Genomic DNA, 25,990 nt, shown 5'->3' with positions numbered 1-25,990 from the left:
AATCTTTGTTAGTAAGTGCTGGAGTCATATTTAAATGCAAAAACTCAGATAAAACAGATAAAAATCACACATATGAGTACATAATAAAAGTAATAAAACATATATAGAGTATAAAATAGTACAAAGTAGTGCCATGCAATGAGATCGATGTCTATCCATCCACTCTTTCCTTGCTGTGGTGTATATATGCCTATGTAAAAAAATAAATAAATAAGTTGATAAAAACATTATTTAAAAAAAATGTATTAAATAAAATACAGTATTTGAACAGACTCACAATTAATAAGAGGGGAGTTCCCCCAACATACCTGCTCTTATATTTATGATTAAAAAATATTTAAAGAGGTGCTTTAAAAGGGATCGTAATGGCCGCAGAAGATTTGCTGTAGTTGTTGTTTGCCCTGGCCATTGGCCCTGGTATGACAATGGTCAGAGCACAAGACCACCAAACAGAAGATCCACAGCCGCTTAAACCTGTGATGTTGCTGGTTTGGTACTCTATTGAATAATAGAAATCTTCAGTATATTTATTACTGCTGAACTCTTTAGAGCTAGTCATTAGGCAATCCTGCCCCATACCTTTTTTGAATGTACATTTGTGAACAGATCATGACACACTGTTAATCTTACAAGTGTTTATTCTATTTCTGTACTAAAGTGAAACTAAAGCTTTTTTACAATCTCTACTACATTAGGGAGACCCTAGACTGAGTAGGACAATTTCCTGTGTGTGGAAATCTTTTATTCCTATAAATTCCTGCAGTGCTAACACAAAATCAATTCTGTAGTTTAGGTTGATGTTGAAAAGGTAAAATGTTCTATGCTACTGTGTTTAGGTAAAACATAAGTTGCAATATTCAACCACTTGGTGCTTAATTTCATTAAACTATGACCCCCCCCCCCCCCGCAAGAGGCAAATAAACAATTGAAAAACTATCTTCAGAAACTTTTATTTTCCATAAAAATAGTAATTTCAGATCATGGAAAAATAACTACAGAGAAAAGTTAGTACACAGAAAACATTAATGAAAGAAAAATAAAGGTTAAGGGTTAGTTATTCACATGAAATGACTGCTATTGCCTTCTGACTTAAATGGTGTATGCTATTAAGCACAAAATGCATTTATGAAAGATTACCGTTTTACATCACACAGCTAAATTAAAGCTAGCTTCCAAAAGTTCCAAATGATATAAACAACAAAATCAACACTTAAACTGAAGTTATTAACAAAAGGTATAATTTTGACTAAATAACATCACATGATTGAAACACGACTGAGGAAACTGGCTGTATGGCTTGACAAAATCCTCATCTCTACACGGTTAGTTTACTAAGTTAGTTAATAGTGTAACACATATGAGGTGCTTAAAATAAAATAAGAGAAATTAAAATTAAAAGGGAAAATATTAATATTAAGATCTGAGTTCTGCAGAAGGTTGTAAAGCAAGAATATTATACATTCAGTGCAATCAGAAAGTACTTAGACCACTTATTTCACATTTTGTCATGTTGCAGCCTAAAATCATTTAATTTAAGTCTGCATTCTGCAAATTTATTAAAGGAAAAAGTGAAATAGCACATGAAGAAAGTACTCAGACTTTACTCAGTACTTAACTGAAGCATCTTTGGCTGGGATTACAGTCTTGAGTTTTATGGGATATAACACAACAAACTTTGCACACCTGGATTTAGGGATTTCCTGCCATAAAAAAAGTTCAAACAATGGTGTAACTTCATCACTCACTCAGTTACTAAGTCATTTGAGGTGTATTGCTGGTCCAACCAGTAGATATGCAAACATTTCTAAAGTCCTGTTTTTTTCCAGTGGTAATATTGAGAGCAGATTGATTGAAGAAAATCAAGGAGAAAATCAAATTAAATGATTTAGCAAAATGTGAAGAAAGTGAAGGGGTCTGAATACTTTCCAAATGCACTGTATAAGTATAAAACATAATCTTTAGCCACTAGACATTCACATTTTTTTATGAAACATAAGAAAATATTTACAATATAAAAATATTAATTCACTACTTGTAAGAATTACTTTTAAAATACAAATTATGGATTTTTAGGGAAGCAGCCAAAAGAAATCCAATGTGGTCCTATTGTTGTGTTTTTACAGCTCTGGAAGGTAACTTTGGTAGCAATCATTTTATCCTCCATATTGAGAGGTGTGTGCTTGGACATATTAGGTTGAATAAAGCAGTGTGTTCTTGAATGATGTGATATTATGTTGCAGCAAAAGTAGAGTCAGGTCCAATTTCTTTGCTGGATGTATTTTTTGCCAGAGCCTCTGGGTCACCAGCTCAGTAGAGTCCATGCAGTGCTCTCATAGATTGTCACTGGATCTCACTCAAATGAGGAGACTGGATTTTTTGACTGTTTTAATTATGATTGTGTCAATCTGAACATGGCTGTAATGTTCTGAGGATTAACAATACATAGTGATGGCAACGTGGTGTTTAGTTTCTACCAAACCCAAGTGACAATTATATAAAAGATCAGGGTTGCTCCATGTTTAGGCTCTTTAAAAGGCATCTTAAGTGAATTTCCATTCGTAAATTCTAAACAAAACTTTGATAAATTAATCAAAAGAAAACACAAATGAATTTAAGTTTCCATGTTGTGAAAACATTTGGAGTGAAGATAAACAGCTGGAGCTAATTTTCAATTCAGGTGCCATTAGAGAAGAAGGGGGTGTGACAAGATGATGTAATCAAATGTAGAAAATATGTTGGAAATTTAATATTTCTGTTTGTTTTACCTGTTAATTTGAGGAACATTACAATGTCTTCATCACCCAACACAGCTCTGTATTTTTTGTCTCTTCAGTGGATATTTGAGTCACATGCTTCATGTATGTCATGACTCCAGTCCACATTTGCTTTCAATGATAAACCAAATTTTCCACCTCAGCCAAACATAAAGTCTTCCTTACAATATTTTGTTGTTTTTTGTAATTTACAGTCTAAAACATCTAAATTTGAGACCGTTTGGAAACACACTAATTATGTAGAGTCATTGATGATTATCATTGCATATAGATTTTTGCTTGTCCCGGTGCAACATGCTGGGTAAGGTCCACACTGGGAGGCCAAAATTTACAGCTAATATTTTCAATTGTAGTCATATTGGCTTTAAAGCAAGACTATATGACTTTGGCAGAGAGGTGACTGTGGACACAAGTAAATCACAAGTAACAACTACAGAATGATCCCATTCTTCATTATCTAGAGCCGATTATCCTTTGTAATGTCACAATTGGAGCCCAGCTCAACATTTTAACATTTGAACAGAAAATTTCTTCAAACGTTACATAGTCTCATTTTAATTCATAGTGACAAATATACTGTGGTTTGTCAGTCTACATTGTGAACCTGTACACTACAGAAGGCTTGCTTGCATTAAAAAAATAACACGATTCCCCTCTCCGCAGTTTTGCGACTGCACTGTACTTTAGTATTTTGGTGTCAATGTCAATGAGAGTATTGAGAACCACTAAACTCTGCTGTGACGCTTAGCTTTGCGAGTTGGTGGTACCTCAGTACTTTTTCTCTTGTGAACACTTCTCTTCTGAGCTGACTGAGGGCTCTTTTCTTCATCAGACAAAGACTCCTCTGATTTTCGGACTTTAGCACTGTGACGTCTGGGTTTAGAGTGGGGTGTTATAATTAAAGAGGGAACTGACCTCCCTCTTAAAACTCTCTTGTCAATCACAATAGGCTCCACCTCTTCCTCTGAAATATTCTGCTCATCTTCCTCATGCTCTTGACTTAAAGCTTCTGTCTCTACCTCTTCATCTGTATCTAATACTAAATTGAGGATATCCCCCTTTTCACTAGTACTCTCAATAGCTCCCATGTCTTTCTCTAAGTTTTCATTTTTATTATCTTCCTCAAGCTTCTCTACCTGTTCATTGGCAGAACATTCAGCTTTCCTGTTGTCTTCATCCTCATCCTCATCCACCTCCTCCTCTTCCTCCCTGTCAGTGGCTGCCTCGGTCTCACCCCCCTCCTCTTCCTCATCATTTTCTCTGTAATCGATTCTTGGTCTTTTTCGTATGGATCTTCGCTTTGGAAGTTGTATTTCTTCAACTTTGTCCCCATCTTTGTTTGTGGTTTTCTTCCTCCTTCTGAGATTTCTGCCTTCTACTGAGGGGTCCACAGTTTTATCTTCTTTACTTTCACCAGAGGAAGACTCCTCTGGCGATTCCATTTCTTTTGGCTCTAGCCCTCTGTTGTATATCAAATCAACTTTCTCCTTAGCCTGGTGCTCTGCAGTATCTTCAACTAATGGCTTTGTCTCCTCTCCAGTAGATAATGTTTCATTAGCTTCTGCTTGTTCCATAACATTTATCTCTCTACATTCAACTATATCATCAGTCAACAAATGCACGTCTTCCTGTGTTTTCTCATCCTCAGGGTTTTCATCTTCCTGCTGCTGAGAGTCCACTACTCCTTGGTCTTTCTGTCTTTTCAGTCCTCCTGAAGGAGTGGCGTGTGGAGTTTTTGTTTTGCTCCTAAGTGCTCTTGCTATAACTGGAGCTTCTTCCTGTGTCACTGCATAAGCATCTTCAGTTAGTGCCTCTTCTTCAGCAGTGGTGGTGTCAGATCCTACTTCTGTAGCAACAGTAGATTTTTCTATGACTGCGGATTCCTCTTCCTCAGCAGAGTTTGTCCATTCTGCTTTAGCTGTTGATATTTGGAGTGTGTCAGTATTGGTTTCATTCACAGCTGCCACGCTGTTATGCTCATTTTCAAGAACAGCTGTTTCCTCCGTAAAGGTATCCACAACAGAATCTCCTCCAGCTGCACTCTTAACCTGTACCTCTTCCAAATCTTTTTTCTCCACCTCCATTTCCTTCCACTTCTCTCCTTCCTCTGCCCTCTCTCCTTTCTCCTCAGGTGATTCCTCCCTTGCCACCTCTTCCTCTCCTTCAGTCTCTTCTGATGGGGTAGTAACTTCTTCTGCCTCCTGCTCTGGCTGACACTGTGTATGGGCTCTTTTGGATTTTAGTCTAGGTGTGGCAGGAGCGGTTCTCCTTCCCTTTCTCTGAACTCTTGTTTCTGCTGGCTTACCTGTGTCAGCACTCTTGTGACCACTTCTAAGAACTCTTGGTTCAACAACTGGTGCTTCCTCCTGTTCAGTAATATTTCTCTTATTTGTACTGGGTGTCTCTTGCTCTGTGAATGATTCATTCTGAGGTACAAATTCCTCATCATCCATTTCTTCTATTTTCTCATCGCTGTTGTTTTCATTCTCATCAGCTTTAGTTTCCTCTCCTTCACTCTCTTCAGCTGGAGTTGTTACTCCTTCTGTCTCCTCCTCTGGCTGACACTGTGTGCGGGCTCTTTTGGATCTATTTCTAGGTGTTGCAGGAGCAGACCTCTTTCCCTTTCTCAGAACTCTTGTTTCTACTGCTGGTTCATCTTCTTCTGTGCTTTTCTCTCCAGCTGCCTCCACTTCCACCTCATCATCTTGTTTTTTAGTGGCTTTGCCTCGTGGTTTAGCTCTCACTGCCTTTTCACCACTTCTCAGAATTATTGTTTCAGACACTGAAGCTTCCTCCTGATCAGAAACACCTCTTGCCTCGTCATGCTTTGTTATCAGCAGGGTGTTTTGTGCATTTTCTGCAGCTGCAGTCTCTGCCCCCTTAGATGTGGTGATTGACTGTTCCTCCTCCACTGCATATTGTGTTGTGACTGTTTCCTGTGCAACATCATACGAGGTCTTTCTGTCTTCTGCAGTTTGTTTAGCTGGAGCTTCTGTGTTCTCATCTGCAACTGTCTCAGTGGTGCCAGCCTGTTCCTCCTCTGGAGCATCTTGTGAGACAGCTTCCTCTGCCATAGTATCTGCTTTCTCTACTCCCATATACTCTACTTTCTCCATTTCTTGAGTTGTATGCTGCTCCTCAATATATTCCTCTTCCTCTTCTGCCTCCCTCTCCTCAACTCCTGTAGACCCCTCTCTTCCCTCTCCTCCTTTCTTTTCTTCCTGGAGTTGCTTTTGAGTTCTTGTTCTACATCTTTGAGCGACAGGGATAGACCCACCCTCCCCACCAAGAGCTCTGACATGAGTTACTGGTTCATCTTCACTGATTTCTGATGCTGCCTTCTTTTCCTTTTTGCCTTGTTTCTGTCTGCTTGTTGATTTATGTCTTGATGTGGCTTTGGCTGCGTATTTTCTACTTCTCAGTTTTCTCATCTCAGTGACTTTAAGTTCCTCCTCATCATCAACAATTTTAGCTTCTGTCTCCTCTACACACCCCTCACCTGTGTTTTCCTGTATTGTGACTAAATCTTCCACTTCCTCCTCCAATCCTTCTTCTTCCAGTACAACCTTCTCAAGCTCAGTTTTTTCTATCTCTGCAGGGGAACCAGGAACAGGTCCCTCTGCCACTGTTTCTTCCTCTTTAATTATTCCCCCCTTTTGCTCCTCTTCTGCATCACAAGTCTTTTCTACTAGAACACTTTCTTCAGCAGTTGCTGTTTCTCCCTGGATGTCATGATGGGCTTTTTTCAAGTCTACTAAAACCACAGTCACACTTTGGAGGTCAGAAAGCAGGGATGTCTTTTCCTTACTCTGTAGCTCCTCAGTTGACAGTATTGCCTCCTCTTCACTAGGTGTAAATACAGCTGAGTCATTGTGAGGTTTGGCTAATGCTGGGTCAGTCTCTCCTTGTACTAAATCACCTGCAGCAGCTGTTACTCCAGCTGTGTTCTCCTCTTCAGTCATTGGCATTGTTCCTTTCTCTGACACTTCTTCTTCTGCAGTAACAAGTCCCCCCTTCTCCACCTCTACTCCATCCTCCTCTTGGGCTTTCCTCTTGTCCCCATCTGTTGGTGGTTCTTCGTCTGATCCCAGAACTGCTTCTTGTTCCTCTACCTCTGCTTCCTCCGCTGATTCCTTTAGTTCCACTGTCTTCTCTTGGAGTTGTTTGCAGCTTCTGGTAACAGACTTCCCTCCCCTACTCAAAAATCTTGTTTTGACTGGAGGCTCTTCTCCAGATCTCTTTTCTGCAGATACTTCTCCCTCCTCCTTCTCTTCATCTTCCTGCTTTCTGCTTCTTCTGGCTTTTGGTGGAGCTTTTGATGTCTTTCCACCACTTCTCAGAAATCTAATTACAGCAGCTGGTGGTAATTCCACTTCCTCAATCCCCACGACTGGCTTCCTATCATTGTAATTTTCACTTGAGGCCTCTGCCTCCCTTTCTGCAAATGTCTTGGAAGTGACTTCTGACTGGTTCTCCTCTACATTTTGTTCTTCCTCTGCCACAACTTTCAGTTCCTGCACATCCATTTCTAGCTCTAAACTTTCCTCTCTTTCAGAAGCAACTGCCTCCATAACCTTTGCTCCCATCTCTTCAGTTTTTTCCTCTCCCTCTTCATTTGTCTGTTCTACAGCTGCTTCCTTGAATATTTCTGCTTCTTCTACCCTTGTGTCCTCAACACTTCTAGATTCCTCTTCTTCCTTTTGCTGTTCTTTCCTGATTTGTTTACTATTTGTTTGTGTACTTCTAGATTTACCTTTAGGTGTGGCTGAGATGGCTATCCTCCCCCTTCTCTGCGTTCTTGCTTCACTGTTTTGTGCTTCTTGTTCATCCACTTGCTTTCTTCTTCTTCTTGTTTTGTGTGTTGGTGTTGCTGTGACTGTCTTTGTTCCACTTCTCAGAGCTCTGGTATCAACAACTGGTGCCTCTTCAGCATAATTTCCTATGGGAATATCTGTTTCTGTATCTTCACAGACTGACTCTTTCTCCTCCACTATTACTGTTACTGCATCCATCTCTCCTTCAACCTCAACAGTGCCTGCGTCTGCTTCAGCCACCTCCTTTTCAGTGGTACCTTCACCTATGTTGTCTTCCCTCTGCTGTTGGTTGCTTCTCTCTCTGGCCTTGCAGCTTGCGTCTATGGTCTTCCTTCCACTTCGAAGAACTCTTGTTTCAAGAACTGGTGCTTCCTCTGCTTCACTTTGTTTCTCATCCATACTGGCAGATTTATACTTTTCCTTTTCAGCATTATTTTCTTCAAGCTCTTCCTTCTGCACAGTCTCTACCTCAGCAGTTGCATCCACAGAGTTTTCTGTAATATTTTCCTGTTTCTCTTGATCCTCCTCTTCCAACATTGGCATTTCCGGCTCTCTAGAACCTTGCTTCTCTTCTGCTGCTATCAGCTCCATCTGTTCCATTTCCGGAGCAGCACACTTACCATCAAATGTTTTTTCTTCTGCCTCTATCACACTAAGGTGATGGTAAGTTGTTTTGAAGTCCACTAAGATGACAGTGGCTTTCTGAAGCTTGGGGATTTCAGAGCCAATGTTCCTGTCTTGAGGCCCCTCTGCTCCTAGGATGCCAGCCTCATCTCGAACCTCATCAGATATTACTGTTCGTGAACCAGTGACACCGTCTGCCTCTTCCTCATTATCTGCTGCTGATACAATCTTTGTCTCTCTCTCAGTTTCCTTTTCTTCCTGTACTTCCTTGCATATCTCCTCCATATTCATCTCAGTTGAAAGTATCACATCCTCTGCTGCTTCCTCTACCGTTGGAATTGTAGCTTCTATCACAACAGATTCACAAAATACCTTGTGGTGTTCCTCTTTCTGTTTTTCTGCTGCTTGTTCATCTGCTTTCTCTTCAGCAGAACCTCCTTTTCTGAGGCCAGTTTGATCTGTGTGCTCTTCTTGATTTTGATAGCTTTTGCTGTGTTTTCTGGAGTTAGGTTTAGGACTGACCTTATGTCTCCCTCTCACAGTTCTCCTCAGTACAACAGGGGACTCCTCTATCTCATCATCAGAGGTCTCTTGTTTATCCTGTATCAGTGATGTTTCTACTTCCTCATTCTTTTGTTCTTTTCCAGATTCATCTGTGATTTTTCCCTCCTTGTTTTTCAGTGCAGTCTGTGCTGTAGAACTCTTCTTCACTACACTGTCTCCTCGCTCAGGCCCCTCTTCTTTCTTAGTCTCCTCTTCATGTGTCAGTTGTTCATCTTCATGCTGCTGCTTTTCATCCTCTGGTGAGTTTCCCACAGTAACTATATCCTCTTTTATGGAGGTAATGTCTTCTTGTTCTTTTCTCTCAGTTACAGCTAACTCCTCTACTACTTCAGTTGAACCATTATTCTCCTCTTCATCAACCTCTTTCTCTAATTCTTCGCATATGTTCTGGCTGTGTCTAGTATATTTGCATTTAGGTGTGGGGGTGTTCGAAACAGTTCTTCGTCTCAAAATTCTCCCTTTGTCCTGGGCTGTATCCTGTGACTTGCTGTGCTGTTGAGAACTCTGTCTGTGGGTTTCGTTCTGTACAAGTTTTATGACCTCTACAACAGTTTTTACTGTTCTTTCAGCTTCAACATCCTCTGATGTTGTATGTGTTGATAGACTTAACTCATGTTGAGTAATTACTTCTTCTGACTTTTCATCAGAAATCTTAATTTCAGTTCCCTCTCCTACTTTATCCAGAGTTTCTGCTTTCTTGTGCACTTCTAAAGGTTTTTCAGAGGATACCAATACTTCAGTGTCTTCCTTCTGACACTCTTCCTCTGCTTCCTCAATTTCTGATGCCACATTCTCAACTATTACCTGTGAGTCATTTTTCATAACTTGTATGACATCATCTTCTACTTGTGGCACCTCAGTCATAAGTGCAGCTATAACATCAGCCTCTTTTAGGTCTTGTGAGAGTGGGACAGTGGCGGGTTTGTCCAACATAACTGATTCATCTTCAGGTATAGTATGAACTACGTCCTCGCCTTTTTCTTCAGCAGCCACACTGAACATACCCTAAAAAGAAATATAAAAACAAGTTGCTGTACCAGTCATGAAGACAAGCACGCTAATAAGAATTTGCTTATACACACACCTCAGTCTGCTCCAACTCAGAGACATGTACAGAAACTTGTTGCTGTCTGGGGGTTTCTGGTTCAATATCCTCGATTCTAAGGGATGTTGAATATCACTTGTTAATTTTAAGTATTATATAATGTAAGTGTTTGATGGTGTGAGAACACATAGGAGATTATCTATGAGAGGATGCAAAAATAAACCAATCAAAATTATATTCTGATAAAATGCCTTCTTGCCAGTCATGACATAACATAAACTTGTTTGGTATCAGGAATTAATTTGCCCCTTTTCTCTTCATTGTATTTGTAATTGTTTTTTTTACTGATTGACCTGTTGCCTTTTCAATGTATGAATCTACTTTACAATATACTATTTTATTTGCAATGCCCCAAACCACTTTGCTTTGTTTGAACAGCTTAAGTAGAGCAGACTCTTAAAGTATAGGTTCACATTAGCCTAACCCTAACCCTCTGAGACCAACACACTTTGTACTGGTCATCCAAATAGAGCCCTCATTGTTGAAATGGTCAAATAGCTACAACACAAGACATTGACATTTGACTCATATTCGAAAGCACCTAAAATGGAAATTGTTAATTTTCTAATGTAAGTGCATTTATGACGTTTTCAGGAGTCATATCCCTTAATTCATACAGACCTGATTACTGTATCCTTAATACAGACTTTTTCTGATTTGTTCTCTTGAGGCTTTTCTGAGATGTTCCTTCGTTTTGAGCCACTACTTCTACCCCGCAATGCAACAGCCACATCCTCAGCCTCCGAAACTGTCCATGATTAGATTAAATGATACATACATTAATACGCAATCTAAGGGAAGGTTTACAGTGTAGATTTAAAATGACGAAATGCTCACCTTTGGTGGCTCTCAGTACTGTCACTTCCTCCTATAAATCAAAGAGATTGCTTTTACTTGTAGAAATTATTTATGTTTCAAATAAATGTTTCTCAAATTGGAAAAAATAACAATTCACCACAATTTCTACTGTGCACTCCATAGATCCAGCTTCTTTTGTTTGTGTGGTAAGTGTTTCCCTCTCCGCAGTCTTTTCAGTCACTTCAGTAATCACAAGTGATTCCTCTGTGAATGAGAGACTCTTGGATACTGCTGAGAAACAGAATAAGACATGCAGTATTTCATTGCTTACAAAAGTCCACTAACAGAAAATCAGTCGAATCATTTTGCAGTGCACTTTACAGAATTTGAACATTTCAGAATTTTAAGATGACTGAAAATACAATCTATATGATGTCAGATCTATATTGGTCCCGACCAATATATATTTCTAGCTCTATAGCACAGGTATTGTTCTTCCTTACCACCCAGATCCATTGCCTGGATCTTGCTGGCGATATTGGTCCTCTGGTTGGGTGCACCTATGCTCTCCACCTCCCACAGCAGGTCTATGTCTCCTGGGTACTGACACAGGTACTTCTCACACACTAGGAACAAAGAGGAGTTCATGAAACTTATAGTAATATACTGTTTATACCAAGCACAAACACTGCTGACTTTGAGAAAGTAGATTCATACTGCACAAATCAATAAGATATGTAGACTTGTGTACCTTTATACATGGATTTTGTGAGGGGATACCTCAACCCCAGGCAGTCCTCTTTGAAACTGAGCACAAAGTCCTCAAGCATCTGAAGGCCAAAGCCTTTACCACGCTGACATTTTCTAACATACGTGGAGTCCATAACAGGGAGCTGATAGGTTCTGGTTGAAAAAGAGTTACATAAGCTGCCTACAAGAGAGAGGAAGAAGCACAAAGTTGAGGACACCGTCAGAAGGGATGAACCAACAGATTATGGTTTAAAGCAGGCCTTGTATGGATTCAAAGCTATTAAATACTTTTTGGATGAATAGTTTCCAACACCACAGTGATTGAAACAACTGAGCAGTAAGCAGATTTAGCAGAAGGAGACAGTTCTGAATTTTTTCAAAAATCTGATTGTTCTTCAAAACAGACACCAAATGGAAGCAAACTAGACACCAAAGAACAAAATAACATTTGAGGCATAGCAGGGTTCAAAAGTCTGAGACCACATTCCCATATTTTTGGACCCTGCTGTATTTTTATGGAGATAAATGTATTTAACTTCACATAAATTACCTGAGGGTTTTACTGAATAAAAGCCAACAGCTTCTCCATTACTCCACAGGATTTTTGCATAATCTTTTTCTCTATGGCAGAGGAAGGGAAGCTCCTCAGAGCTCATCTCCTTAGCTCTATAGATGACACGATTAAGGATGTATAGAACGATTCTTTCTCCAACTGTCTTCACCTGAGGGACACACATAGAAAAACATGTTACTCCTAATATAAAAGTACCCAGTTTCTGGGGGCTGCCCAGTAGTCGAGTGATTTGGGCGCGTACCACGTGAGCGCAAGATGCTCTTAGCAGGCAGTCGCAGAGTTGACTCCCGACTGGCCTGAATCTTCCCTGCATGTCATGTTTTTCACTTTAGGTTTAAAGTAGTCATTCTCTTTCACTAGCAAATGTCACTGTCAATGTGTTTAATATCACTAAATATATAAATATTGACATTTAACATAAACTTCACAAGTGTCTTTTACATCTGATATGACATTGTGGTGTTGTTGTTTACTGAGTCTAGTAAACAGCCATTTTCAGGTGGACCTTAGCTTTCCTGGACTGTACCTCGATTCAGCTCTTTTGATTTAAAAACCAAACAGCCCCAGGTCCAAAACAACCTCTCTGTCAGCCCAAGGCTGACAGCAGCAGGTTTCTGATTAGAATGAATGAACATAGTGACAGTGGATTTCCTAGCTGATAAAGCATCTCCTGATACCTCCAGAGCTCCATCTCGAGCAGCATCTGCCGTCTTGAGAATATCGTCTACTGTCCACCACTGGTCCAGCAGGTACAGAGCCACTGCAATGAATGGGTCCCTGGGAGAGAAGAGGGCCAAGATCTTCTGTTTATCATTGAATCCATACAGAGGGATGAAGCCCACGCTGGAAATGTTTATGGTGACCTGAGGACAGAGTAGACGGCACAGTGGTCCAGTGCACAGTCTTCAATCATGTGAAGGATTTCACTGATATGCTGATCTTGAAAAAAAATTCAGGTTACATCCCTGGTTTTAATTTATTATACAGAATCCAAGGGCCATATTTATAATTTTATAATTTATAATTTTATCAGCTTTTTCTTATATGCAGAGATAAGGCAGTATACTGGAGGTAGTGTTTTAATGTTGCTTTTATTGTGTTCCTCCATGTGTAAAAGGGCGTCCCCAGACAAAACAAAAAACAATAGGTATTACACTTTTGTCTACCTTCTACAGAATTTATACAGAATTATGTCTGATTTGTAAGGCCATGAGATTTTTATATTCATGCATCATTTTGTCTTAAACCTCAATTTTCATGAAAGTATACATCCTTACAAGAATCATTTTTTACTGATGAATCTACCATTTCAGTTTTTCCTTGTTAATAAATTAACAAAAAAATCTAAAATTCTGTTTTCACTTCATTATTGTGGGGTATCGAGAGTAGATTGATGAGGGACAACATGAATTCAAATGTTTTTAGTATAAGGCTGCTACACAACTAAATGTAAGAAAGTGACAGGGTCTGAAAACTTTCTGAATGCACTGTAGATATTGCTTCTGGTGAATGTGACTGCTTGGTCTTAATAAGCTGCTACTCACCTCCTGTGTCTATACAGTTGAAGTTTACATACACTTAGGTTGAAGTCATTAAAACATTTTAACCACTCCACAGATTTGGTGTTATGAAGTCAAGTTTTGATAAGTCACTAAGGTCATCATCTATTTTGTGCATGACACAGTAATTTTTTTAACAATTGTTTCCAGACAGATTGTTTCACTTTTAATTCACTATGTCATAATTCCAGTGGGTCAGAAGTTTACATGCAGTAAGTTCACTGAGCCTCGACACAATTTGGAAAATTCCAGTAAATGATGTCATGGCTTTAGAAGCTTCTGATAGGCTAATTAATACGACATAATCTGAGTTCAGTGGAGGTGTACCTGTATTTCAGTACCTACCATCAAACTCAGTGTCTTTGCTTGACATCATTGTGATCACTGTGAGAGGTTTCTCTGGCATTCATGCATGTTTTACAAAGGGCCTGAGCTGAGCCATATAACGGCAGCAATCATACCACATCCATACAGGGTTAGTGGTATACAGCTCTTAAAAGTTTTCACATAGTGATCAATGCTCCATAACAATGGCTGTCGGTTGCCGCACAGTGCAACTCCCTGTGTAGGCTACTGTCTTAGAGCAGTGAGGAAGAATCGATTTCTGGGGAAACTGCCATTTTGTCTGGGTGTGAAACTATAAAGTTTATCAATACATTGTGTGGTATTGGGTATAGACTTCATAATTGCTGATTCCCAACCCAATATTTTAAGCAGTATCAGAGGCATTTCAGAAGTGTCAGAATTGGAACAACTCTATTCTGTAGTGTAAGCCATAACAGCATTTTGACTCATGAGTCAAGTCAAGTCAAGTCAGCTGGCCAAAGTGCTGTAGAAGGGACAATTAAAATAAAGAAAAGCACATATAAATACATATATACATAAATAAATAAATAAATACAAGGAAAGTGGGTAGCTATTACTGTAAGAGAGATATATAAACATAGTAACAAAAAAAAGAAAACCATGAGCAAATACACAATATGAACATGATAGTAAACTAGTGAATAAAAATGTATCTTTAGAAAATGGAGATGGAGGGAGCACATCTGATATCAAGTGACAGCTGGTTCCATAGAGCAAAGGCTCTGTCACCTTTTAGTTTTAGATGTGATCATGGGACATCCAGGAGGGAGGAGCGTTGAGATCTGAGAGGACCAGGAGCTGAGTACCAGTGGATGAGATCTGTGATATAAGGTGGAGCCTGAACATGATGTAAAGTGGAGCATGGCCATTAAGGGCCTTAAAGGTCATCAGCAGGGTCTTAAATTGAATTCTGAAGTGAACAGGAAGCCAGTGAAGGGAGGCTACGACTGGGGTGAGGAGCTTGTGCTTTTTAGTACCAGTCAACATCCTTACAGCTGCATATTGGACCGACTGTAAGTGAGATAGTGAAGATTGAGGAAGGCCTAAGTACACAGAATAACAACAGTCTAGACGAGGTGTTACTTTCTCCATATCACTGAAGGACAGAATCAGTTTCAGGTTGGAGATGGTTCTTAACTGATAGTAACGACTTTTAACAGCAGAGGTGATGTGTTTATCAAGGAAGAGCTCTGAGTCAAGGATTACACCAGTTTTTTTTTCCACGAGGCTTAACATATGGGAAAAGTTGGTCTAGTTTACTTGCAAGTAGGCTTCTGGATTTAGAGGGACCAAATATAAATACTATGGTTTTGTTGCTGTTTAACTGAAGGAAGTTGTTTGTCATCCAGGCCATAATGTCTTTGAGACAGTCTGGGAGAGGTTGGAGGGAATTGGTAGATTTTAGAAGGAGGTACAGTTGTGAATCATCAGCATAGAAATGACTGAGATGGTATGTTTTCTGATGATGTTTCCAAGGGGGAGCATGTACAGGCTGAAAACAACTGGCCCGAGACCTGAACCCTGAGGGACCCCATAGGTGACAGGTCAATAAGCACTGAGAATGTCCTGTGTTTCAGATAGGATCTGAACCAGTTAGGTGCCATATCCTTAACACCGACCCACTGTTCGAGATTGTTTTAAAAAGGATGTCATGTTCGACTGCATCGAAGGCAGCACTCAGATCTAATCGAATGAGGATGGCGTTTTTCCCAGTCAACAGTGAACAGGAGGTCATTGGTCACTTTAACAGACCTTTAACAGGACTGTGGAGGCTGTGAACCCTGATTGGGATCAATCTGGGATATTGTTGCTCTTCAGAAATGGCTGCAGTTGTGACAGGACAATTTTTCCAATATTTTTGAGATGAAAGGCAATTTAGAGATGGGTTGATATTTATTTAGACATTTAACATTGAGGTTGTGATTTTTGAACAGAGGCTGGACAACTGCATGTTTAAAACCTGTGGGGACAGAGCCAGAGGCTGAGGATGAGGTGATAATGAGTTGAACACTAGAGCCAAGTGTGTCAAAGGCATCATTTCTGATGTGTGAGGGAACAACGTAGTAGTGAGTTTCATGTCCATAACAGCATTTCTAAACTCGGACAGAGTAACCTGTTGTCCTGTTTCTTTCTTGGCTGCTGTTTGGAAATCAGCAAGATCGTTTTTAAATATTTCTAGTGAAACTGAGAGGTGATCTTTTTTCCATCCCTGTTCAGCTCTTTGACAGGCCTAAGGGAGCGGGTCGAATCATCCAGCCACTGATAGGTTTTGAGTTTGGGATGTTGATATTTGAGGGGCCATAGGGGTAGGACAGCTAAGCAGGAGTGGAAGACAGAAATTATTTTATCTGGCCTCAGAGGAGGCTCTGCAGCAGAAGAGATGGAGGTTGTGATGGCCTCTCTTTGATATGCTTCGGCAAACTGAGATGCATTGAGAGGATTTATATGGAGAGAGTAGGAGCCAGATGTTTTGGCTCTGGGCAGAAAACTAGATAAGGTGGCACTGAATACAAAGGGTTTATGATGAGAGAATAATCTTCAATGTTGAGATTGTCAATAGTGAAGCTGTATGATAGAATGAGGCTACATGCCAGAGGAGGCAAAAAGAATAAACAGGACACGTATGATATCTTTTGTTGTAGGTTTACCTGGACAGCGCAGGTGGATATTAAAATCACGCGGGTTAACATATATACCAGTCATCGAATGTTTTGGCAATTCACCCCTCCCAGTGCTGGTAATTTGCATGGTTGATTACCGATTATAACAGGGATGATACAGCTCTCTGGATTGTCACAGAGATTAAATGGGATGGGCTCTCAGTACTGGTCTTTATAATGGTCAGCAGGGTGGGCTAGTGTTCAGTTCAGGAAGTGAGCTCCCAGAGAAAGAGGGCGTTTCCGAGCGCTGTGTGTGATTTCAACAGTCAGTCATATGGGTGAGACAGCACCATGTGCTGCATATTGTTGATGAGACCCACGTTATGAGTTCTGCAGGTGAGCTGCAGCCAAGTATGAAGAAGTCTGCTGAAACAACCACAGCCTCGAACTACTGTGGGAAGGGGCCCGGAAACAAAATCACTGTTCCCACAATGTTTAGGAAGTTTAGGAGCCTCCCAATAATCATTGTTCATAGGGAGAAGAGTAGTCAGGGAGAAGTGGTCTGGGCTGTATCAGGGCACAGCAGGCTGCCTTCAGCAACCTAAATACACATCACATTAATGGCTATGATTGATTGGTCATCGGGGCTGTAATGTTGAAGCAGCAGCACCCATCTTTGCAGAGGGATTCCCCACTGTGTCCAGAGGAATAAGACCTCCAGAACTTCTCTTGATCACATTCTCCTTCAGCAGCCTGTGGCGAGAAGAGGAAGAGGATTTTGCCAGGGACCACTTGCTCCTTCCTTGTAGTTGGCTGGCTGATCACCTGAGTGGTATCCGCAGGTGGTGGAGGTGCTGCCAAGTCCAGTGAGAGGGGCATCATAGCGGCGTTAGACGAGTAGGCTGGGGCCTCATGAGTATACGTACATTGAAGTATATCCACTAATAGAATACAAAATTGTGAGACTTCTAATCTAATGTCTTATCTTTAGACATTAGATTTCGCTTGCTGACTTTTAAGGTCCCTAAATGAGGGGATGGCCCAGTCAGGAGTGAGTCAGGGCAGGTGTTGTGTTTTACCTGGGTAGAGTCAGAGACAGTGAGGTGCTCAGGAGAATCAGGGCTGCTGTAGAGGAGGTTGTTCATGTAGTTGTGGGCTGACTCTTCCAGTTCTTCCAGACCAACATTAGCCAGGAGATCCACAGGGAACTTCATACCTACACAACACACAACAGACAAAAGAGAGAAGGAGCAGTGACCCCCATTCAGCTCAATCCAATTCAATTTTATTCAAAGCTCTTTACAGGGTCAGGTCGAGACCTGACTTTATTATAGAGAAAAACCAACAGTTCCCACAAAGAGCAGCAGGGTGGAGGAAAAACTTGTTTTAACAGGAAGAAACCTCCCACAGAAGTGGGCTCAGGGTGGGCGAGTCTGCCTGGATCAGTTGGGTTTAGAGGAGCGGTGAGGTGGGGTAGGGTGTAGGAAAATGAGAGAGAGGGACAAGGATCAGCTGTATATACTGTTGATTGTTGATTGTAATGATGAAAATAATGATACTAATACCCATAGGTGTTAGTATTATTCATCCATTACTGCCATCCATTAACACACCGAGATACCTGTGACTGTGGAGTCATGTGGAAGGCAAAGACAAACAGACACAGTGACAGAGATGGCAACAGATAAAAACTCACATGATCTTTAACCTTGTTATGAAAGATGAGTAAAACAGATCACACAATGAAATCACTTTGACTGGCCAATTCCTAGGCAGCACTAGGAGGAAGGCTGGTGTTTTTCTCTAATTCTCTTATTGTTCACAAATCCCATCAAAAGAACAAAACCAGCAAGCTTATAAATATATAATTTCAGTTTTTTTTATAATGTTTCAGTAATTTACTAAAACAGCTGCTGACTGCAGCTTTTAAACAAACATCACTCGAACAGGAGGAAATAGTGCATTTGTGGGGGACTATTTTCAGCAGCAGATTAATCAACATTTGGTGCTCTAGTGAGTATTTGGGGCACCAGGACAGTGTGTGTTTAAATAGTTTCTAGAAACAGCGGAGCTCTATGTTGCAGAGGAAGAAGATATATCAGGATTTAACACACACACAGTTTGTGTTATTGACAAGAAGAAAACTATAGAATATTGACATCTTCCTGTCAGCTCCCAGCAAATTTTGTTTGACAGTTTCACTGTTTCACAGGTCAACAGTTCAGTGCTGATGCTGATGCATTAACATAGTCTGACTAAAGGAACTTGAAAATTGTAGGGTTAGGTGTTTGGGTTACCCTCCAGGTGTTTGCTCTCACTGAATGACGAGTAGCTTTATGTGGGACAGTTTGATCTGAAAGTCAAACATCTTACACAGTTGTTTCATAAATAACTAGGATGGATGTTCTAAGCTAGTTCAGAGGGTCTGATACAGTAACCTAACCCCAACTAAAAAGCACTGTACCTCATAGTTCTCAGTGGAGTTAGTTTCTAATGTACAGCTGCTGTCACATAACACACTTGCTTAGCCACATTTCAAAGAGCTACTGAAATGAGATGCAGCAGCCCTCCTGGCTCTATGACATATTCTGTGTGGACAATATTTGTGATTTCCAGGACTTGTTGGGACTGCAGCAGCACCAACACAAACACGATGCAAATAGATCTAAAGTGAAAGAACTTCTGGAGTTCTGGGGAAGTACAATAGAAATTAATGAGTTTGAAAAGCCAATTTTAGTTTCTTTACATGCAAATGTAACTTTGTAGCACAAGGAAAAAATAACTAAGCTGTATGGCTGCTGAACAGCAGCACCGTCTGTCACGAATGCCATAAATAATGATGTCATATAAACTGTGAACATCATTTTGAACGGACTCTGCACGAGTGCATGTTAACAAGTCATTAAAAAAGGGTTGTAATTGTTATGCCTGCAGCCATTTTCTAAAACTGAATAAACTTTTTTTCATGTCCTATAACTCATCTAAAAAGCATTAGTAAATAATTTATTAACCTATCATAGCACCCCATTAGTCATAATGAAATGACAGTACAATTACAAAATTGTTCTGTCATTTCATTAATGCAAATTGTGTCATTGAGGTGTTTTATGTTGACGTGTATCTTACCTTTAGTCATGGTAAAATTAAATGCTTGTTTGCAAAAATGATTGCAGTGATAAATTAATGAATGGTCAATCTCACAGTGATATCCTCAAAAACACCCCAACCAGATAAACCCAAAGCTCACATGCTTCTTTCTAAACCATACAGTGGTGTGTTCAGGTCATAGTTTCTTTGTAGGATAAACTTGAACTGAAGAAGGAGGTAATCCAATCCAGGCCACCTGCCACAGTTAATCCTCTGTGATCTCTTCGAAGACTAATAAGATGTGCAAATTACCTTATAAACTTAGCTTCAGTTAAAATTAAAAGCCAACTTTAGTGTCTTCTGACTTTTTCTATTTATTAATGTTCTTAGAGAACAGGCACAGGTAGAGCTATTTTGATTTAGATTCAGTGAAAGTGAATGAGCATCTGAAGCTAAGACGGCTAACATGTCAAAGCACTTTCCTCTGGCTTCAAGTCAATTAAAAACCAGTCAAACTGTTTTTAATTTAAACCAAACTGCAGGCAGCCACATGCTGAGAAGTCTGTTTCAAATCAACAGCAAAACATGTTTTTCAGTTGGAGCAACTTTCATAAAAAAATTGTTCTACATCATACTGTAAATTAACAGCAGGAATAAAAATAAAAAACTGACTTTATCAAACTTAACTTTGGTCATAAGAATCAAATGATGTACACACACACGCCACACAGTGACATGAGTACTGTTCAGCTGTGATGTACACACACACACACACACACAGAGTTACAGTTGTGTTTGTAAGGCCTTTTCACTGGTGCCATTTTCTGTTGAACATGTCAGTTTGAATAAATGAGTCTAAAGGGAGGTTTCTAATGTTCACATGTACACCCCATGTGTGATATGGCTCGGAGGCGGGGGATTTCGGGGAGGGGCTGGGCTATGGCTTGAGTCTGTGCCACAATCAATACAAAAACACAAAAATTTGTGACCCAAACAAGTCACTGAAAAGTTTTCAAGTTATAATATGAAAGTTTTCCACATTCAAATGTCTACAAATGACTGGACCTATGTTACTGAGTTATGTTCTTACCTTATCCCAAATGTTTCCATCAATTCCTAAAACAGAGAAATAGTGATTTTAATCATGGTAAGGCTCCATTTCATTTGAGTGTCTGACCCCCCGATTAAGACTTGGACCCCCCAAAAAGAGGTAAAAACAACAGTTTGGGGGTTGAAACATTTATATTTCCTTCTTACCTGTCACTGTAAATATTACAGTATATATCCCATATTCATGTTTGGATCTTGTAATACGATTTCAGACCCCCCTGAAGCGGACCATACCATTTCTTCATATTGACGTTGGTTGAACCTCTCATCTACCTGCCTCACTCCATCAGTGGCTTACAGGGGTTAAATTGGGCCGTGTCCTTCATCATTATCATCATCATCATCGTATCACACTTGAATTTCTTTTGAAGACAGACAAGTCTTCAGACCACCATCAGCAAAGTCAGAAATATCTACAAATCTGTTGTCATTTATTCCCATGATGCTCCTCTCACATCGTGCGCACGAAGGCAGAGTGAGTGAGTTACTATGGTCAGTTAGTGTCAGTTAGTCAGGGTAGTATGCCTTTACAAAACTAAGGAATGTAATTGTGCCTCAATTATGTAAAGTGGTCTAATTTTACATTTTTGGTGAACATAATTTAAAATTACATTAAGTTAATTACATTAAAACCTTGCAGCATTGATGTTTCTCCTAGTTTTGATCCCCTGATCCATTTGTTATGGAGAGGACATCTCTGCGGATAATTCGACTGCAAGTAAAAACCTCCTGAAGGTCTTTATCATAAATTAGCAGTTAGTTAGATTAGCAGTCTAAACTCCCAACCCTTCCCCGATATCCTCCGTACAGTGTCGGTGAAACACTGACTTTGAATGTGAATCTGCTTTCAGTGCTTTTAACAGTTATAATCAGCGTTTATTGTGGAGAGGAGACCTCTCTAGATAATTCAGCTCCTGGGAAAAACCTCCTGAACCACTGACACTGAACAAATCCAAACCAGGAGAAGCTAAGGACAATGGTGGTGAAGACAATCCCACGCTATCATGACATCACTGTTAAACAAGACTGTTTTGATTGAGAGACCACCAGAGGTAGAAGTTACAGACACTTAAATATGGTTTCAGTAGCTGAAGACACCAACAACATGTTGTCAACATGTTTGTTACTGTCTGTGACCTGTGATCTGTTGTAGCTACACTCCACACACAACCTTCACACAGGCTAAGCTAATGTTAGCATGTTTAGTAAAGTTAGCTTGTTTAAGCTAACATTATATTGTTGAGGCTAACATAGCTACAGCTCACAACATAAGCTGCGACAGTCATCACTGTTTAGTCTGTTGAACTATAACTGACTGTATGTATATTATAATTACAGTTTAACATTTATGTCACATATTTGACCATTTCTGGGTCAGAAATATCCAAACAGCTGCAGGTCAGTTTTCAGTGACTCATTCACAATCGCCAAATTTATTTAACAGCAGCACTGTCCAAACATGCAGCCCTGCATCCATTATGTACTGCCATGTCTCACACACCCACACACTCAGCATCACCAGCCAAACAGAAAATCCAGTCTGTCTTTTGCGAGAATGAGAAAGAGGGAGAAAAACCTGGCAACTGGCTGCGTGTGTGTTCTTGTGTAGATGCATGGATCTGGTGAAAGTGGGCCCAGTGCTCCCTGAGGGCAGGGAGTAGTGAATACCACTTCTGTCTATAAACCAGACGTTTCAGCTCCACACTGAGCTCCGTGCTGATTCTAACTGCTTCATATGAGGCGTTAAAAAATAAGCGTATCCAACATTTCTGTGATTGGTGGAGGACAGTGGTTTCAAAATGGCTGCAAAGCCACCATCGCTGGCTCCAACACCTAAATGAAATTCACTTTTGACACTAACAGCACAGTCACAGAGGAGCTACAGATGTTTTTCATCAGTTTTCACTTAAACTCCTACAATGAAAACAGATGATTTACCTTTAATTCCTTCTGTGTGAATATCAGATGACCGGGAGGTTTTCCTGTGAATGTACAGGGCCAGATATACTGCTATTTATATAAGGTTCATTTTAGTCAGCACAGCCTCACTGATGTGGATTCTGGCTCCCCTACCTGGTACAGAAAGTAAAAACCAGGTGTGATACTAGAGGAAGGAAAAACTCAGGTGAGGTCCATCAACAAAACCTGAACCACAGCAGAGTTAAGAGTTAGTGGTATTTAGTCACCCAGATGTAACATGACCACTCAGTCACATGACACAGTCACATGACCGCTGACTCATTAACACACAGTCACACGATCACTGACTCATTAACGCACAGTCACATGACCGCTCACTCATTAACACTCATTAACGCACAGTCACATGACCGCTCACTCACTGTTCTATTCTTAGATATCACTGACATTAAATGAAGGCTTAATCTACAAACACAAAACTCACTTCACAGGTTGGTGACAAGTCCTCACTCACTGATGAAGTCAGGTAACATGATGACATCACATATAACTTCTTAAAGGGCCAGTGCATAGACTTAGAGAGACACCGATGATCACGATTTTAGCGGTTGATGAAGCCTAAGATTTTGTAACTGTTTTAGCTTCATTCCTGAGGTTATATTGCCCCCAACAATGAGTCTGCATGTTCACTGTGTTTACAGACCAGTTTGACCATTAACCTGTTGTAATTTATTATTATTATTATTATAAGGTATGATAAAGTTTTCTGATGGGTTGTTTTGTCTTAGACACAGACAACAGACGGACACAACATCACTGAGATCTCATTTGGAACAAGGACACAATGTGTCACTTGTGGTACATGATGTTCTGATAAGAAGAGCTACATAGAAACATGTAGGAGGCTGCGCTGTGTGCCCGTTTTAAAAACTCAGAGCCCAGAATCACATGTGAGTCAATACTTTGATAAACCTGAGTGAAAGAATAGATCAAACTCATAACAGGACAACAGTGTTACTTCTTACTTCAGTAAGACACAAAGACTGAAAACACATGCACACACACGTGTGGGGCTGTTGGAGGGTTAGGACCTGGTTTCAGGTTCAGGTTAGAATCAGGGTTAGGTCAGGAATTTAGCTTCTTAAGGTCAGAGGACGTGTTACGTCACAGAGTGTCCTCATAGAGATATAAGCACAGTGTGTGCGTGCAGATGAAGTAGCAGGGAATAGGAGTTAAACGTTTTCATCAGACCTGAGACCTGCAGACTTCAGGTCTTCAGTCTGCCCCTTTACCTGAGGTCTCAGTGAGGTTCGGGTTTAGAGCCTCGACAGTCTGATCAGTAGACTGACTGAGAAATACAACAAATACAGGCTGTGCTGGTCGGTAGATGACCTCACTGACAGCACTGTGTATTGACAGCAGGAGATTCAGGTTTGGACCCGGAACATTTTGTTCCCGGTAAAAACGCCGTCACTGTGTTGGCGCGTCGCCTCCGGCTATAGGTGCAGCGGCTCCGGATATAGTTCATCTACACCTGCACGCTCTGCTCCATCAGATGCCCCTAATCCCGTAAGTGCACAGGGAAAATAGCCACTAACTACAACAGATACATACATACACACACACACACACACACACACACAGAGCCGCGGCGCGCCAAGCAGCAAGGACACGCAAACTCACCTCCACTTTTCATAGAAATCATTTCTTTTGCTCAAAAACTCTGTTCACTGTCAGTCCTGTAAACTCCGACTGGGTTATGATGTTGTTATGTGCGTCGCTGTGCGCATGCTCGATACAAACCACCAATCCAGAGCAACTGCCTTATGTAACTAAACTGTAATCCAGTCTAACGCTGTAACCCTCAGACCGTGAGAGCAAGACTCTGGAACATCAGCATCTGCATAGTATTGCGTCTACCTGGTGACAGTAACCACTTGTCCACCTGTCCACCTGTACACATTCATGTGTGGAACAAACTTTTAATAATAACAACAACAACAACAACAACAACAATAATAATAATAATAATAATAATAATAATAATAATAATAATAATAATAATAATAATAATAACACGGACTGAATAGTGTCTATGACCTGATGAAATAATGCAGCCACAAATAAACAGAGCAGCCAGATCATTTTTATACAGTCATGTGTTTGTTTTGTGTTATTGAAGGAGTGAATGAGTGTATTGAATCAGGGTCCAGCTGTGTTCCTCCCTCAATCCCAGTGTGTGTGTGTGTGTGTGTAGTGACCTAGTTCCCTCCTCCTCCCACCTGTTCACCTATGCACCTGCTGCCACCAATCACCTCCACCTGAAGCCTACAGTGTATAAACCCGAGCCCTTCTCAGTGGTGCTCTGTTCAGCTGACTCTCATCAAGTTGTCTTTGAATCTGTCTGATCCTGGTTTTATCTGTGCTTCAGGTCCTCTGTCTCTTTCCTCTGTTCCTCTGTTCTGGTTTTCCTGCTACGCCCTTATCCAGGTTTGTCTTCAGTGTTTCCTGAAGTTGATTCATGACCTCCTGGCTCCACCACAAACAACTGGACTCTGTTTGAAACAAGTCTGAGTTCTGTTTTTGGTCCAGAGTTATAATGTTAAACTTCTCAGAGTTCATGATATGACAATACACACTGTGTGTATGTGTAACACAGTTTTTATGACACCTGTACAAACCTGTGACGAGGTCACTGTCAGGCTGTGGTAGAAGAAGTACTGAGATACTTTACCCAAGTAAAAGTGTCAGTACAATGATGTAGAATACTACATCCAGATCTTACTTCAGTAAAAGTACTTTAGCTTATCATTTGTTTTTGGAAGAGGGTGCTGGACCTGTCCACTCACATCACAAACATACAATTTAAAATTCAATAAAGAAATTTTTGAAAAAAAAAAAAGAAGCACTTTAAACATCAAAAGTAAAAGTACTGAGGATGAATGCTACTGTGTTACTGAACATATTCAACATGTGATAGTGAAGGTGGTGGAGGTATAGCTTATTTATCAACATTATAAAGTTGTTAGAGCCATTTTTTCTGTTTATCGCAAATTAGATTTTTCTCAAATTTGATTATTTATCAAGCTGAAGTAAATCCATTTAATCTATTATTTGAAATGAAATTTTAATCAATATTTCAGTTTATCTTTGAATCTGTTATCTATTGGGATTAATCAGATGATGAGCAACTGTGATTGTTTCTTTTTTGTGGCTTAGCAAACGTAGGTGGAGAGAGAGGAGGCACAGTCTTTGACCTCACATTATTATTATTATTATTATCATTATTATTATCATTATCATTGATAACACCATCACCTATAGTATATACAGTGGTTCCTGGTC

The 25,990-nt window shown here is 40.2% G+C and overlaps 1 protein-coding gene across 4 annotated transcripts; it reads right to left on the bottom strand.

Annotated features, from left to right (window-relative positions):
* Window positions 1-934: 934 nt before the first annotated feature.
* On the bottom strand, window positions 935-24,485 carry LOC139623510 (microtubule-associated protein futsch-like). Of its 4 annotated transcripts, XM_071481766.1 has the most exons (12): window positions 24,329-24,452; window positions 20,706-20,731; window positions 17,608-17,744; window positions 12,681-12,866; window positions 11,980-12,151; window positions 11,431-11,610; window positions 11,183-11,305; window positions 10,837-10,970; window positions 10,719-10,749; window positions 10,503-10,629; window positions 9,861-9,936; window positions 935-9,781 (listed from the first exon to the last, which is right to left on the bottom strand). In XM_071481766.1, the coding sequence occupies exons 3-12, from the start codon at window positions 17,740-17,742 to the stop codon at window positions 3,500-3,502; spliced, it is 7,446 nt and encodes a 2,481-aa protein (XP_071337867.1). In that variant the 5' UTR covers window positions 17,743-17,744; window positions 20,706-20,731; window positions 24,329-24,452; the 3' UTR covers window positions 935-3,499. The 4 variants fall into 4 exon arrangements, with proteins under 4 accessions (XP_071337867.1, XP_071337865.1, XP_071337866.1 ...); XM_071481764.1 differs by lacking the exon at window positions 20,706-20,731 and having other exon boundaries at window positions 24,329-24,485; XM_071481765.1 differs by lacking the exon at window positions 20,706-20,731 and having other exon boundaries at window positions 10,837-10,967; window positions 24,329-24,485.
* Between the last annotated feature and the right edge of the window lie 1,505 nt (window positions 24,486-25,990).

This window comes from Trachinotus anak, unplaced genomic scaffold, assembly GCF_046630095.1.
Source record: "Trachinotus anak isolate AG129_WGS33_773 ecotype Australia unplaced genomic scaffold, CSIRO_AGI_Tana_v1 ptg000008l, whole genome shotgun sequence".
NCBI lineage: Eukaryota > Metazoa > Chordata > Actinopteri > Carangiformes > Carangidae > Trachinotus > Trachinotus anak.
Note: the sequence above shows the minus strand (reverse complement) of the source record. Positions and strands in the feature narration are given on the sequence as shown.

Excerpts from the sequence above, each read along its gene's own strand:
- LOC139623510 (XM_071481764.1), bottom strand. The coding sequence starts at position 24,350 with ATGATTTCTATGAAAAGTGGAG. Across the intron at positions 11,611-11,979 it reads TTATTCAGTAAAACCCTCAG|GCAGCTTATGTAACTCTTTT; the intron begins GTAATTTATGTG and ends TCTCTCTTGTAG. Across the intron at positions 10,750-10,836 it reads AGTGCACAGTAGAAATTGTG|GAGGAAGTGACAGTACTGAG; the intron begins GTGAATTGTTAT and ends TTTGATTTATAG.